The 16,995-nt window shown below is 38.1% G+C and overlaps 1 protein-coding gene across 1 annotated transcript in view; it reads left to right on the top strand.

Annotated features, from left to right (window-relative positions):
- The window catches only part of LOC148655051 (zinc finger protein 800-like), a gene marked incomplete at its 5' end in the record, with an annotated part of 48,105 nt that overhangs the window by 17,287 nt on the left and 13,823 nt on the right, over positions 1 to 16,995 (top strand). The window contains 2 exons of the mRNA XM_088646613.1: positions 11,755 to 11,851; positions 13,373 to 13,487. Of these exons, the coding sequence (XP_088502739.1) occupies positions 11,755 to 11,851; positions 13,373 to 13,487 (212 nt within the window). The remainder of the gene's footprint in view (positions 1 to 11,754; positions 11,852 to 13,372; positions 13,488 to 16,995) is intronic.

Raw genomic sequence — 16,995 nt, 5'->3', positions numbered from 1 at the left:
CCAGGTACTTTACTGGCACAGAGTGGTGTTGTTTGGGTGGGATAGATTTCCCGTGTGCCATATATTGAAGCAGGTTTCAATAAATAGTAGCTCAAAATACAAGTAGCTCTTGTTGGAGAAAGTGAGTTTTAAAAGGCACTCTATTACAGATCCAAGTTACTTGTGTTAAGGATGACTTTTTGAAGGCTTACCAGCTTTTTTATATAGACAAGACATTGGGGGAAAAATAATTTCTCATTATTATAGTAAGCAGAGTGGTCGATGTAGTGCGTGTATGGTTACCATGAAAAATAATTACCTCTTAAACATAATTTCCCATAACATCCTGTTCACTTAAAGAGTTACACTTAAACCTTGTGCCTGCTGTAAGCTTCACCCCACTTCTGAAGGACCAAATACCCAAACGATAGAGATTCCATTTGTCCATAAAAGGGAAATCAACCATCCATCCATTTCTATCCACTTTATCCAAAACATAGAAGTGTGGGAGCCAGAGCCTATCATGGCAAGCAACAGGCACAAGACAGGAAGAATACACTCTGGGTGAGACGCCAGTTCATCACAGGGCACACACAGCATCAAACACACACACACTCACACCAGGACCAGTTTTTACAGAAGTCAGTTAACCAGCAGTATGTTTTTGGACTATAAGAGGAATCTTGAGCACCTGGAGGAAACCCTAGCGAACATACCAATTGAATTCAGACAGCAGTCTAGAAATTGAACCCAGAGCCCCAGTGCTTTGAGGAAGTAATGCTAACCACTGCGGCCACCATGCTGCCTGCAGCCAAACATGTTAGTAACAAATAATAAAAAAAACCTTATAGAGCAACCAAGATGCAACTGATTTTCAAGCCAGTACCTTGGAATGTGTATAACATGTAGAACTTTCTGGAAAATACAGGATGTGTACAACAAATCTACCAGAGCACTAACACCAAGAAGCTGACAGAGCAGAGCTGGTCCCAGGCTATCAATAGAAAAAGGACATTGGCAGTTTTTTGTTGTATTGCCCCCTGACATCTCAAAGACAATTATGTTTGCTTCACCCTAGAACCTGGAAAATCAGGATAACAGCTCTAACTACACCAACACAGAAGCTAAGGCTTAGACTCCTGAAGCAAAAATGTTAGATCCAGCAAAAACAAGAAAAAGAGATTTGGAGGTTTTTAGAGACTCGATTCTTTGCTGTATCGGGAGCCGGTCCAGGCTCCCGGGAAGCGTAGTTCTGGACCCTATGCAGACAGTATAATCCGGAAGTAAGTGGAGTAGGACAACGGGGAGGAGACAACCAGGATCCGGAGGGGTTGACAGACTGGGGGGCGTGATGAAGGTGAACTGGTGCTCGGGGTGTGGCCATGGCAAACAAGTCCAAGGAGTCCAGGGGGGAAATCTGGGGCGAAGTCCAAAAGTCCAAAACCGGGTGATCCAAACGAGACGTGACAAAAACCAGAACGGGATCCAGTACAGGGGCAGGGAATAAAAACGGGATGATGAGGCCAGGCGCACTGAGCCCCGGACTCAGCAGGGTCAGGACGACGATAGGAGGCCTATGCCCTCAAGCCGCAGACGTAGGGTGACTTGATGGTAGGCGGTCCTCCGGGCGTCTGTCTTCCAGTGCAGAGCCCAGAGTAGCAAGAGCGCCCGGCTTAAATAAGGACAAGGGGCAAGATTTGGGGCAGGTGCACACAATTAGCAAAATAAGAAAGAGCCAGAGCGCCTTTAAGAGGAGGGATTTCGATCGTGGCATTAGTGTGGCAGGTGAGATGTGCAGCCTAAACACCAGGTCAACAAGAGTATGTGGTCTCGTTTCAGCCAAGGTGGCTGATGTAGTAATGATGTCTGAAGAGTATCAGGGTATGAGATGCAAAGGTGAGTGTATCATGTGTAACACAATATCATAGACTTTCTACCAAATAATTGAACCATGTTAATTTAAAACTTCAGGAATGTTTAATTCTTTATTGTTAATGGTCACTACCTGAACATTTTTTTATGTATTTTGTGTTAAACTCATTCATTCTTACTTGGATTTCAGTTCAGTAAGATTTTACATTTAGTATAGATTTGTAAACAATTACAGAAGCACATCCTTACTTTGGATAAAATTGCAGAAACCTTTCTAATATAACTAACAAAAGAGGTTTTCAGCACAACAAAGAAGGGGTCCAAATAACAATGAAAAAATTTAGAAATGAAAGGGAAATGGCCAATTAATTAATTTGGGTGTTTATTAAGGTAGAAATCGTCATTAATGTTAATCACGTCTCAGATTGAGGTTTTAAATCAATTAGCTTGTTTTTAAATTTGTTTTCAGCTTTTAAAAAGTTGAAATGGAATTTGAAATTTGTACCAACCAGGTAGCAGTTAATGAGAATTAAAGCACAATATTCATGTGTATTAGTTTATATTATAGCGATTAGTCCAGCAAAAAAACTAATTGTGGGTGTTTGGTATATTATCATTTCTAGCGGCATCTGTCCGTCAAGTCATCGATTATTGAGAGTGGCCTGGCAGAAATAAGGGAGTTAAAGATGTTCAAGAGATACTGCTTGAAGGTCTGTGTGCAGACACTGCTGGAACAATTTGAAGTACGCTCTTTTAAAAAAGGGCGAAGTGCACAAATGGGTAAACACAAGTGGAAGCACACATGCAAGAAGATAATCTAAAGGCATCAGTTATAACCAGCCCAGTTGGAATAAAAAGCAGCAGGCATTGGAGAGGAATAGGTGCTACGGGGCCCACAAAAGCACTAAAGATAAACTCAAAGGCATCAAGAGACTCAGGTAATAGCCTGGTAATTGGCTGGAGAGGTGCTAATGTGGTACCATCCACAAAAGGGGTGATGAAACTGAACGAAAGTAACTGCAGTGCCCCCTAGTTGGTCTGCATTCTGTCAGTATATTAGACTTAAAACTTAATTGTATCTTCATGAAAGTTTCAATAAAAGATGAAAATGATGTGGTAAAAAAATAAAAAACGTTTTGGCTGTTTTGTGTGAGGAAAAGCAAGAACTGGCTTCCAACAGAAGAACGCTTCCTAACAACCAATATTCTGGTTGGACTATCATGTTGTGGGGATGCTTTGCAGTCTCAGGTCTCAGATGATAATGTTTGTATTTTATTAATTTTCATGAACAGCCTAATTGTGTTTTAGGTCTTAAAGATACAAGACTATGGCTCAGCTTTGTTATATAGGCCAATACGTCTACTCCTGCTACAGGCAAAGTTATGGAAATGATCATTAAAAGTAAACAAGAGGTTCATCTATACAATTCTATGGCAAAGTCAGCATTTAGAGCTCCCTGAACAAGCAACAAAATTAATGGATACAAACAAAGCATTATATAGTGAGTTTTAAAAATTTTCAGAAGGATTTTGATTAATTTCTTTAAAAAGGTTCATTCTTTTGACAGGCATCAGAGGTAATAAATGTATTTGATTTGAAAACTGGTTAATAGGCAGAAACTTATTACAGATAATAATAGTGGCACACACCATAGATACGCATATTAATTTCTTTAAGTAATTGACAGGAAGCTTAACAAACATAATACAATGTAAGATTTCAGTATTCAGGGACAAATACAATGCAAAATTTCAGTCTGGGCATTTTTTTTACAGATGACATTTAATGTGGACACACGCACAGAGTGTTACTTACAGGTGGGGAAAAAAACAATTTAAGAAGGGAAAAGCTGATCTTGAAGAAACTGCTTATAATACAGACTTCAGTGTTTGTTTTCCTCCTCTAGACAATGTGGGGAAGATATAAACAAGAAAATGGAATACTCATAGAAATGTTTAATTTCAATCAAAGGATGTTAAAATTAAATGATGCATTAATAAGAACTAATTTAGAATTTAGTGTACAATTTTCATCAACTCTTGACAAAAAAGATAATTGCTACTTTGGAATCCATCCAGACAAGAGCATCCAGATACATTCCTGGGTCTACACTCACAGGCTAAATGAACTGAACCTTTTTAGTGTGGAACAGAGAAGACTATAAGGGGACCCTATTCCGTTATTCAAAATTCCAATAAAAAGACACTGACACATTCCACCCGTTGGGCTTCATTAGTATCTGCAGTGGAATACAAACCAGCACACACAAGTGCAAACTATGTAGAAGAGCATTTCAAACTGAAGACAAGAAAGGCTTTCCTAACTACGTTTCTAGCTCGGTGTGTGAGGGGAGGCCAGCTGACCAGATTTGGGACATCACAATAAGCTAGTTATTTTTTTGCAAGTATCTGAGTACAAAAATCATCAACAAAGGGCATAGCACTTTTCTGTTACAACACTGGAATATTTAATATCTGTTGATCAGAATTCAATCCAATGTAGCTAGAATTCTCCAATGTTATATAGCCCGTCTGCATAAAGAACGAAAAACCAAATGGATTTGCATCCTTGCTTTTTTTTTTTTAATATCCCACTGCCATTTAGATTGTGGCAATTGACCCAGGTATGGCTGTGGTCAGCTCCACTTTCTCAAAAGCTTAATGCTTAAAGCAGGTTAGTGCAGTGCTCGATTCAACATCCCTAGTTAGCTAAAGTCTGTGTAAAAGCCAACATGTCTTATAATGCAAAAGCTTAATGCTTTTCACTGCCGATTTTTATAAATCCAGTAAAGTGGTTTGATTTGAAAGAGACAATATTAAGCTGTATTGGGGAAACCAGCGCACACTGCCTCATTGTGCTGCAAGCAGACAAGTTTTTCTTCCTGCTTGTCACTCCCTTTCAGCTAAGCACCTAAATCTCTAAGTTTGAAGCCCCCAGTGTGACGACTTTACTGAGCAGCTGAATTAATGGATTTTTCTACAATTCAGGATGGTAGCTTTTCATTGTAGCTAGTAATGCTCCAGAAGCAGTTGAAAGTGTATACAAAACAACCCAATTATGCGAGTATTATTGAACAGTATTTACACCTGCAGTAGTCGCATATGGCCCACGGCACAGCCTTGAACTTTATTATTCACTTTTTAGTTTGGCACAAAAAGTGGTTGCTTTGAAAAGAGCATCTGTATCCTGCTAGCAAAGGCTTATCAGTGAAGTAGGAAAAAATCTGCCTTTTTTGTCGCCTTCTTCTATAGGAACTTTAAAGATGGAATTTACTGCCTCAGCAGTAGGGCTGCATCTTTTCCTAAAAAAATACATAAAAAGGCTAAACAAACTCCTTTCGTGTTGTTTACTATGAATGCTTTACCTATTTTGTTCCAGTTTACCGTGAACTTGTGTTTCAGAAGAAGCTTATAGTTTTGATTTACTGACAATCTTCTGATTAATAATTCTAAGTATTATTATTCACTTCGCAGAATCTTTCTCCCTATTTTGTGTTCAAGTGAGAGCCTATAATCAGCTGTGTAAAAACTAGAAGGATATTAAATTTCTTAAATCAATGATTAAAGTGCAGGTTGATCATGTTCATGAGACTGGCTGCCCCAGTGCTAACCCAGTGTTAGGTGATGCTGGGACGTTTCAGAGTTTGTGCAGAAAGTCCTTTCTTGAACTGCAAATTGTGACAATGAATTTAGTTGAATGTTGGAAAACTGTCGGTTTGTGCCGCCCTGACCCACTCTGTCCACCCTGTAAATGCTTATGTGTGTACTTGTTATCTCTCTCCCCTTCTACCTGTGTGCCATTTTCTGCTCCGTGGCTCTTGTAAGGGTAGTTGTAATTGCATCAGTGTGAATAAAAAGTGCTGCTGCATGTTTTTTTATCTTGCATTTGCCTTACGAAGGTTTCGCTAAAACCCTGCAACATTCTGAATAAACTCAATATTTAAAGCACTTCTGCTACAAGATGACATCCTGCAGTGTAAACAGCACTTTAAAATAGTATATATTATACAGAATGTGAACATGCAATATGTTTTTAATATCCTTTTCCTAAAGTGTAAGAGTAAAGGGGATCCACACAGGGAGAAATTCTTTAAAAAATGCTTTAGAGCTTTATTTACATAAGTGCAGTGTGTAAAGACAACCGTTTTACTTCTCCCTTAGGACCAGTAACTTGCCAAGCCTAATTTCCCCTGGAGTCCTGCTTTCGTTTTTCTCTGGAATCAGACCAGACAAGAGCGACTAGGTACATTCCCAGGCTTAAATGAATTTTAAGCACAAACAATAAAAAACTGTGGTCTTAAACAGAGTAAGTACCTGATTCAGGTATTCAAAATCTTACAACCACTGACAGAATTAACCTACCTGACAACTTCCGAATCATTAGTTAAACATGAACCTGAGGAGCAGTGAACTCTGTTGAGGTGTGTAAAAAAACGGAAGAGGAGGTACTTTTTTACCCCATGATCCATGGCAGTCTGGAATGAGCCGTTCAGCCAGAGTTTTAAAACAATGTTAGCAGTCAAATGAGCTCAATGGACTGAATGGCTGCCTCTCATTTGTCTCCTTAAAAAAAAACATCCATTACTCAAATTCTTTCGTGTTTTACAATACCTTTTTATCAACATGTTTTTTTCACTTAGTAAATACAAATGATCAAACGACCAGGAGAGTTTTTCTTCTTTCCCATTATTATCATCTACTGTGTCAATGACCCACAGTATTTTGGCTTTTTACTGCCACCTATTGTGTTGGTGTAGAAAGTGCAATGAAGATTTCTGACTTGATATTGTAGCATCTGGACGAGTTGAGTAAAGAAATTAACGAATGCTTTTACTAGTGAAATTTCCTAATAATCCTTGAAAACATCAGAAATCTCCTTGTCGATTTAAAATACAGTATAGCCATCTAATTGATTAGATTGGATAGGAACAATGTAATGATATATGTTCCAATCTAATCAATGTTGCCCTGTTAATTAAAAAAAAATATTTTCAGTTGTTAATATCCTGTCCTGTCTGATTAAAATTCTCATCCCTTTTATGTTTCCCTTAATGTCTGACTGTCTTGACTGTTTTGGAGACGTTTTTGTTTTCTTATTTTTCCCACAAATGTTGCCAGAGATACAATTCCTTGATTTAGTAATCCTCAAAAGTGTGCGTATATGATAAGTCAAATGTTTCAAAGAGTTCTTAGCTGACAAACAGCTGTTTCTCCTTCAATACCAACAAAGCAGCTATATATTTGAGAGTAAGTGTAAAATGTAAGATCTGTCTTTCTTGAACAGAAGTCTTAAAGGTCCTGAAGAACCAATTGGAGTTTCATCTGTCTCTTTAAATTTAAGCAGAGGGCCAGTGATGGGCTTGCAGGAAATATAGTTCCAGATTCCCTTTTGGAACTGATCGAAATGAAAAAAAAAAAACCTGAAGAAGTAGCAAGGATTCTGGAAACATGATGCGTATGTAATACATCTCGCCAATGTTCCTGGTCTGTGTCTTTTCACACATACATTTAACTTGCTTCTTATTTCATTGCATTCTTCTGCAATTTTGGCATCTAAGAAGCTATATGGCCTGTAAGGTAAATCACTGGTTAAAAAAATAAAAGGACAGTCCTTTTTATTTCTGACATGTCTCATTCAAACCCACTATGTGAAAGTATTTGAATCATGTGGTCTTTTGTGAAATTTCAGTGACATAATAGTTTTATTAATTCAAACTAATTCCTGGTGGTGTCTTTATTGTAAGCAAGATTGTTTGCGTGCAAACAGCACCATCCACAGGCCAAGACAAGTTTTTACTACAGTGAACTAACATTCAGATTAAAATCTTTTTACTGTTCATCTGTTCTGTGTTTATTTACTACATAAAGCCCTCACATATAAAAATGATTTTCAGTTTTAAGTTAATAAATTTAAATTTAGTCCCAGTTTAATTGTTTTCACATAATTTTGAGATATGCATGAACAATAGACCACAGTAAACCTTTTAATTTTGGCTATATATCAGTTTCTCAAATTAATTCAAATATTTATTAGAATCTTGCTAGACTACATAATTATGCGTTTTAGGTTAACAGAATGAGACTTTTTTACAAAGGGATATTGCAGGACTAAAGGGTTGAACTGTTGACTATAAGGAATTATATGCTTAATGACTTCATTCTGTTCACTAGCTATCACAATTGCCTTCTTTTTCTAATAGCTTACAGGGCAGTATCAAAATTTTCAGTGCAGTATCAAAAGCCCAGAATTTCCTGACAGGCATTATGGATACCATGTTGCTGGTCTCCCAAATCAGAATAAATGCATTACAGAGGTGCATTTGCACTTCTCATCTCTGAAGGGGCCCCACCTGACTGACATGCTGCAAACTTCTGCTCTAGTACGTCCACTTAACAGCAGATTCGTTGTCCACTCACAGGGGAAACTGTATCAGTAGTTGAATCAAGGATGACGTTTAGGTAGGTTGGATGACGGAAGTCCGAAGTGCAGTGACCGCATGTAGTCACAACTTCATTTTAATGCCGCATCCGAAGCAACACATCTCCCACTGCACCATTTCCCCTGTCGCCGGACTGGGGCAGTGGTTTGGAAATTGTGCTTCAGAGGAAGGATAATGGCGTGGCAGTCAGAGCTGTTGTCTCATGGTTTTCTAAAGGTTTCTTGGATTATGTCTGCCCCTGGGAACCTTCTTTGTGGAGTTTGCATGCTCTTCTAGGTCACATTTTCATCAGTTTCTCTGGCCTCCTCCCAAATTCCTAAGATGTGAGAATTAGGTTAATTAATGGTTCTGAATTGTATCTGTTTGTACTTGGGCCCTGCCCTGGCTTGACATCCCATTCAGGGTATAGTCCTGCTTTGAACCCTGGGCTTGCAAGATTGGCTGTGGATTGCCACAAGCCTTTTCAGGGATAAATGGCTATCCGATAATGGCTAGCTGTTCTGGCAGTGCTGCCTACATCACTTTCATAACCAATCTGATGTTCCTTAGATGTCTCCCATTCTAGACCCAACCTTACTAGCTTTTGTGAGTTAAGATACCTATTAGTGTGTCATCTACTTTGAAGAAAACTAAGTGCTTGAGAGAAGGGGGGGGGGTATTTCAGACCAATAAAATGGATTATAAAATTTTCAGAGTTCACAATCTTAGTGTACTGTATTATACTGAACTGGATTGAGCCCAGTCTCAGTCAGAAGAGTGCATCCATCCAACCTAATGGAAAGGACAAACTCACGGGAGCTGGCTGTGGCCATATTAATTAAAATCTCTTACCCCTGGGAGATGCCGAATGAGTATTTAAGCACCTCATGGCAAACAGCACGCTTTATCCCCATGTGTGCCGAGGCAGACAAAGGTCAGAATCAGCTTTTCAGCGGGCTGCCCATTTCACTGCTGCGTAGGTGAATCTCAAGTGAAGTGTGCAATAGTAACTTTTAAGCCAGCAGTGTGTTTGTAGAATGATATCTGCATTGTTTATGTATCACAACAGTCAGACCTGGGTGAGGCAGGCTTAACAGGCTTTAGAGTCATTTCTGTGGCAGCGGAGGTTTACAGGCCTGAGTTGGTGAATCACTGGAAGCTATTATTTTGAAGTGGCTGGTGTGCGATGACACTGCTGCGCACATAACTGGCCTCTTCCTTCACCACTTGCTGCCTTTCATACACACGGGAGGGGGGCATTTCCTGTGCGCACAGCCGCTCGTGTCACAATGCTGCTCCATAAAAGGTTACAGATGTATAAAAAGGTCAAACGCTGTGGAACACCAATTGAAAAATGAGAATACTCTGAGTTTGCAGAGTGTGTCTCTCCTCATTCTGGGTTTGTGTCAGACCAGGTTAATATTTTTTACTACCCTTAGTTTTTATGATCCCGATATAACTGGTTGAAGTGTGTGTCCGCATACTGCAGTGTCTGTGTTTCGTGTGCAGATACAAAGTGACTGGGAGACTGAGGTGTATTTTTATGGCACGCTAAAACGGAGTCGTCTGTGTTTTGCAGAACACGCAGTGTGTCAAGACTTACTGTATACGGTTCCAAATTTGTGGTTGAACCCATTTTCAATATAAGGTCAATTTAAATTTTGACATCTGTTGCTTGAATTAAATGTATTCACTTAACCGCTTACTTTCTTCATCATATGCATCTGCAGGTCACTTTGGATCAGGGTATCTGCTAAGCAAAGAAATAATAATATTTTTTTATCATATTGAGTATAAGTAGTTGACAGTATTCTTTTAAGGTGCCTGACATTTCTTGGACATCTTAAGAATCTGTTATATTTTTTGTTCCACCGTCATATTTGTCATCATCTTTAATTTTGTACAGTTTTTCTTGAATATAACTGCTGACCAACTCAGTATTGAGCTCAGTCATGCCATTTAATAATAAACAAGTTCGTATTATAAAATTGATGTTTTAATTTTGGTGCTGCTCTGGACATTGTTAGCAAAACTGAGTTTTATCTCCCTCTAGTGGCTACATTAAGATTTGGAGGCTAATGTTTTAAAATTGAAATGAATTCTTGGTGTTTCATTTTTTCTGGTTAAAATATATAATTAAGAGCAGACATTTTGGACTAGTGTGTAATTAAAGGACCGTGTGCAGATCTTATGGTCCAGCTATTGTGACAATTGAGTTGAAGTTCAGTTAATCCCATTTGCAGAAGTCCTCTTGATAGTTAGTATCTGTTTAATCCAGTGATCTCATCCTGCAGTTTCTTGAAAAAGCCAGGGTATCAGCTTCAACACCATGATTGGGTAGCATGTTCTATATTCCTTTACGCTGTAAAGAAGTGCTTTTGTGCTCGTTTTTAAATGTGCTTCGACTTGTATTGTCTGCTTCGTGTTTGTGTTTTTTTTCTGAAGAAGCACAGTGGGTTGATGTTGTCAGTGCATTTGAAAATTATGAATACATGTATCGGGTCCTCTCACAGTGTTTACTTTTACAACTAAGAAGATTCAGTTTCTTCACCCCTGTAACATGTACCATGATTATCAAAGCATTTTTAAAGCAGTTTTGAACATTAATGTGTAATCCAATACATGAAGATGCAACCTGTTAGTGACAGATGTTTTAAAAGAACTTCAAAAACAATTACTTTAAAAGCTGGAGTGCTTTAGAGCAAAGTTTTTAAGTAAGATTTTCGAAGCAGACAAATAAAGAAAATTTGACTTGCACTGTTGCTGAATATTATGACCACAGCTAGCAGCCAACATCTTTCTATTTAAAACTTAGGATTGTACCAAAATGTCCAGATAGTACCAGTCTCCAGATAGTCCCAAAAATACCAAGCAGGAAAATTCCCATCTATTGATGCATCTACCCTACCTACAATTTTTAAGTCCTAAGATTTACTGCAGCACACCCCAATCAAATTGTGTAATCAAATCACAAAGCAGTATTACAGGGGGGATTAAATAAATGTCATCGCTTTTTCAGTGAGGAGTACCTGTGCTTTTGTATCTCACTTTGTGTTACACACTGTTTCCACCCTGGTCCTTAGCGTCTGGGTTTCTAAAGAGCAGAAGTCGCAAACTTTTTTTCTGAATGATAAGATTTTATTTCTGGGCTAACACATAACACATATCACATTGTGCTACATAAGCGCTTCAGTGAAAGTGAAGTGTATTTCTACCAATAATTGTGATGTTCAGTGTAGTTTTTTTTTATTAGTGTAACAGGGTGAACCTAGCGTCAGGTTGGTGTAGGAATGAGCTAGGTTGTATGGAATGTGTTCTACTGAGGTTATGGTGGTATAATGGGATGTGCGTGGATAGCACTGTGGCTCCTAGCTGTGTGAGATCATTAAAAATAATTGAGCTTATTTATGTGATTTAAACAGCATGAACATTATCTCTGTTTTGTGTTTCTTATGTAGGTAAATTATTTGTTTGCTGTTTTTCAGGTGCATCTGTGACGTGAGCTCTTGCAGTCCTGCTGTGAGAAATATGGACAAATCCAATTCTGCTCTTAGGAAAACGTCACACTTTTTACGAAACCAGGTACCACTGATTGCACTGCAAAACTGTATTTGCTACGAATAAAGGAGGAATATTTTAATCTGATTGCTGCATCAATTTTTATAAAATAAGCACAATCTCATAAAATTAATATTTTTTTTATAATAACAAATTCTATAAGTGCTGCTGTCTTTGTCTCGGTTCAGATTAACCAAGGCCTCAACAAATAAACAATAGATAGATAAGACTTTATTGATCCCAAAGGGAAATTGATGAAATAGACAAGGCCCGTTTGAGTCTGGGCTGTGACGTTCACTAACCCTTGTGATTTGTTGGGTGCAGTGTTGTCACCAGTACTCGCCAATCAGTGCTCAGTCTACCGTAATGCACTACTGAGCTTGTGTCGTATAACACGATGAACGGCCTAACTGTGTGCATGCAGGAGGGAAGTGTACACAGTTATTTTTTCCCATGTCGGTAAAAGAGTTGATATGAGCTGATTTCACAATTTTGGATTTTAAAGTAGGAGGCTATAGAAAAAATCAGTTAAGATTGGTAATATTTATTAGGCCATGTTCATTTTTATTAACAATATATCAAATGTGTTGCTATGCTTTATCTTGTAGAACTGTAAACAGTTCAATGGACAAGTTCTGCTGATAATGGTGCATTTTCAGGATTTAAAATATTGTAAATTTAAAATCAGTCCAGTCCATATTTCTCTTGGCTTTTCCCTACAGTTCTTTGGGATTTATTTACCATTTACTCCAAGATGGAGTGTAGGCTGGAGGACAAATTTAGTTTGTGATGGAGGGTTTCCAAGGTCACGCTGAATAGAATTGAAACCTGAGTGAGCGAAGTTACCAGTCTCATTTATCAGGTGTGCATTCATGGAAATAAAGTAGATAACACTATCCATTAGGGCTGCTTAGCTCGTGAAGTTTCCTCTGGAAGGAAACTTATGTTAATTTTGTATGTCAGAAGTGTTGTACTGTGTTTAGGGTGCAGGTTTCTGTATAATCTGAAGTAGATCATATTTATTGATGCAAACTAAAGACAGTAATGTTTTTGGTGCTTCTCTAAGCTGTCTTATCACAATGCAGTATTATGACAAGTTAAGCCATATGTCAGACTTCAAGTGACAGCTGAATCCAAACATTTTTCAGGAGGGATTTGGGAGCAACTGTGCTAGCTAATTAATCACTAACAATCTGAAGGAAGAATAATTAGGTGTTATGTATGTAGATATCATTATGCTTATTGTTTGTGCAACATTAGTTATTTTGAGATATTGTATTATTTTCCCTATAAATCTGCTAGCTCTGTCTCATGGTGTACAAGATGTATTGATCTATTTATATGCTGCAATCGTGTCTTCCTCCTCCGTAGCACCTTATGATCTGTTGCATTCTAATTTAAGGGTTTTTGCTTTCTCAGTGTAATTTCTCTGAACTGTATTATGTTACGCAGTAAGCCCAAGCTCGGTATCGATTTATTTATTTTAAAGACAAGCGGTGTAATCTCATTCATTCCACCATGTCGTTTTTGTCTCCTTCACGTCAGCACCCCAGTAAAACTGATTGGGACACAGACGAGAGCAAACCACGAATTCAGAGAACCCCTGTGAAGGACAAGTGCTGCCAGACAGAGCATCACCATCATGGCTGCTGCGAGCCAGGTACACCAGCCCCCATGTCTCTTTACCCTAGCAGGAGGCCAGCTGGCAGAATGCACTGTGAAGATGGAGCTTTAAATAGGGCTTTTTGTATTAGAAGAGGCAACCCTTTTTTTTTTTACACAGCAAGCTGCCAAATTGTATATGCACCACCCATCATGTCTAAAATCATACTCTTCTGGTAGCACCATTTTGCTGGATTCATTTACTGTGATAAATGATAGTGAACCAAAAGTTATGTTTTGGAACATTTTATTTCTCTTTGGCTGTAGAACCTTTGGGGGCAGTATAGTGACGTGACAGTTACCACCTGGGTTCTGGGTTCAGTATTGTCACCCTCTCTCACGTTCTCCCAATGTCCGTCTGAGTTTTCTTTGGGGTGGGTTTTCTCCTACATTCCAGAGGTGCCCTCTAGGTTAAGTTGCACCTCAACATTTCTGGATGTGTGTGTGTGCCCTGTGATGGGATGGCATTCCACCCAAGATGTAGTCAGTCATGCAGAAATCGAAACACAGCAAATATAAGTGAAATAATACATTTGAAGGGATTTTGCTACACCCTCAAAATAACAAAAAAAACATTAAATTCTGCATCATAAAGTGTTTACCATGAGTTGAGTATTTTAATAATTGATTAATAAATTGATTGCACTGCTCTTAAATAAAGGTAATTTATATTCATTTTCACATTTCCATTAAAAATAATATTCAAGATTACAATGTTCTGTAGATTGTAAGTGCAGAGGAGTGTAAAAAGGTGAGAGGTGGTTCCATGCTTGATGTTATTAGGTACCATAGCGAAACTAAAATGGTATTTATGCTGTCATTGTAATGTTGAGCATTTGTGGGAGTTGTTAAATTACCCTGGCTTCTTTCAACAAACAGCTCACTGAGGTCCTTGGATCAATTAACTACTAACTATAAAATGGACAAGATGGGCCAAATGGCTTCCATTCATTTGTCAGTGTTCTAATGTTGTCTTCCCTGTACAGTCCCAAGTGTCAGCACTTGCATTTTAAAATGTTGGGTCAGTTTTATTATTGTAGCATCTGAAAGTAAAGTTGTTAAATAAATAAAAAGTTTCAAACAACAAAACAGTTGTTTTAACTCAGAAATCATATTAATAAGTTTATGAGACAATTTCTTTCAGTATCTTTTTGGCCATGTATACAGTAATGAAGCATGGAATGTAAGGTTGAGTAATTCAGAATATATATTTTTTAGGTCAGTAGTCATTTTCAATACCCATATGCTGAAATTGCTTCCAAACTGGCATTCAGAAAAGTGTGAAGAGTTATTGTGCTGGATTAGTTCTGCACATTAGTTATAAAATAGCACTCAATATTATTAAATGATGCAGGGAAGGTTTTAAGAGTAATAAAATGAGTTAACTATGCAGCCTCAAGAGGTACAGAATGTTTTCAGAATACAAACATTCCTGTTACAAATCAAATCTGCCTTGTCTGCTCTAATTTACTTGATAGTTGCTCATTGATTTGTAAAATGTCTTCTCTGCCTTTAACCCCACTTCCCAGCACGACCCCTGAGGGAAAGTAAATTATTCTAGGCAGACTAGCAGTGGCCTTGTGCAAGCTTAATGCTAATAGCTGCCTGAAAACCTCTGGCACCCACTATTTGTGTCCTGCGACAGAACTCCTCAGTGCATATTTTGAAGTCTTTCTGTTCAGAGTATTTTATGGCTTAAAGTGGAAGCACCTCCTTGCTCTTTTTCTGTTGAGCTCAGGCTCCATTCATGCCCTAACTTATCTGATGTGAAACAGTTTTATTGAAGTGGTGGCCTCACACCATTCTCTCGGTCTGAAAGTGTGAAGAATTGCTTAAAAAGAAGTGGAAGTCTGTCTGCTTGTGGGAAGTAGCGTAACCTCTGTTAGAACAGAGCAATCCTGTAGTATGGTCCAAACTATTTTCCATTTTCTTCTAAATGTCATCCAATGACCATTTCTTACCAAAATGAATCTAAAATGGTCTGAAGTGACAAAGAATGTGAAAGGTGAAGCCATTACTCAGGAAGCCAGAAGTTATCATGCTGAGAACATAGAAGTTTAGATTTGCGAAAACCCATTCGCAATAGTGTCATCAAAGTGAGCACCTTGAATAATAAAATGTAAGAGCGATAAGCTGAACTGAACAAATCCTTCTTTAAGCACTTTCTGCTAGCAAACACCATAAAGTGAATAAATGCTGTTAGGCTGTGGTGACATGGAGCTTTACTAGTGACCAAATTGTTTTGCAGTCTGCATGTAAACAAATGTAAGCAACTGTTTACAGAAATATATAATACACTTTTTAAAATTTGTAGCCACAGAGACTACATGAATTAAATGGTTTAAACTCTGAAACAAAGGTCATTTTCATTTAAATTATAATTAAAATCCTTTCATGTAGCACAAATTGATTTTTGTCAAAACTATACCAAGTGCTTTCTCATTCTTCTACCACTAAATCTAGAATAGCAGACCTCACTAATGGTAGGTGATTTGGATGACCTTCATTTTAGTATTGAGTGTGCTGATTTCTGCCCAGGAATCAAATAGCATCTTTGTTTTTTCTAGAACTGCAGGCTTTAGCAATCAATAAAATTGATTATGCTTTGGTGACATATGCTAACATACAATTCCATTTACTTTGGCTTTAGTAATTATATTACTTGTAATTGCTAAAGTGCACTCCTTTATGATGCCTTTTGTGCGATTCAACATTTGTAACATCCTTTTCATAGATAGATGCTTTCTATCAATGAACCTGTTATCTTGGGAAGGTCAGATGTATCCTGAAAACTACAAAACTAAAGTTCTGAACCAGGAACTTTGATATTGTATTAATTAAACTAGCTTATAAAATGTTCTGAATTCCTGAGTCATGCCACCATTATGCTTTTGAGAATAACCTTCAGGGTCAGAGTTTGCATTTTTGCAGGTTTATTATTTGTGAATTTTGAATGGTCCGGTCCTCTTTACCAGTCCATTCCGGCAGCGGTTGTTTTTCTAAGGCATGAGACTGTTGTTTTCTGGGAAAATGTCTTTCATCTAGAGCAAGGGGCGAAAGAGTTAAAAAAGCACTAAGCTGGTTATAACAGCGTGGCTGTCAGGTCACACTTTGCTGCCTGGAAGAGCAGCAGACCTTTGCCAGAGGGTGAACAATGAAGACATGCCTTCCCTCATTAGGCATGTTTTGCACAGACACAGTTCTATGGAGAGATTTGTTTAAGAAAAGCCTGGGGGAAAGACTGCATCCTCACACTGCTACTGCTCACGTCAGGAGAAACATGTAGAGTCATAGGACTGGAACAAGATTTCAGATGTACTAAAACTAAGAAAAAATAATAATTCTGCAAGATTGTGACAGTAAGCATGATCACGGCCATCAGCAGAAAGCAGGCCTTCTGAAAATTGGATATGTTGCTGTAATAGGCATCCTGAATACTCCTTTCAATATTTGTTGTTTTCCCTGAAAACAACAAATATTGGAGTATGAAATTAAAATTAAATGTT

This window comes from Lepisosteus platostomus, chromosome 9 (genome assembly GCF_059453375.1).
Source record: "Lepisosteus platostomus isolate fLepPlt1 chromosome 9, fLepPlt1.hap1, whole genome shotgun sequence".
NCBI classification, from domain to species: domain Eukaryota; kingdom Metazoa; phylum Chordata; class Actinopteri; order Semionotiformes; family Lepisosteidae; genus Lepisosteus; species Lepisosteus platostomus.
Note: the sequence above shows the minus strand (reverse complement) of the source record. Positions and strands in the feature narration are given on the sequence as shown.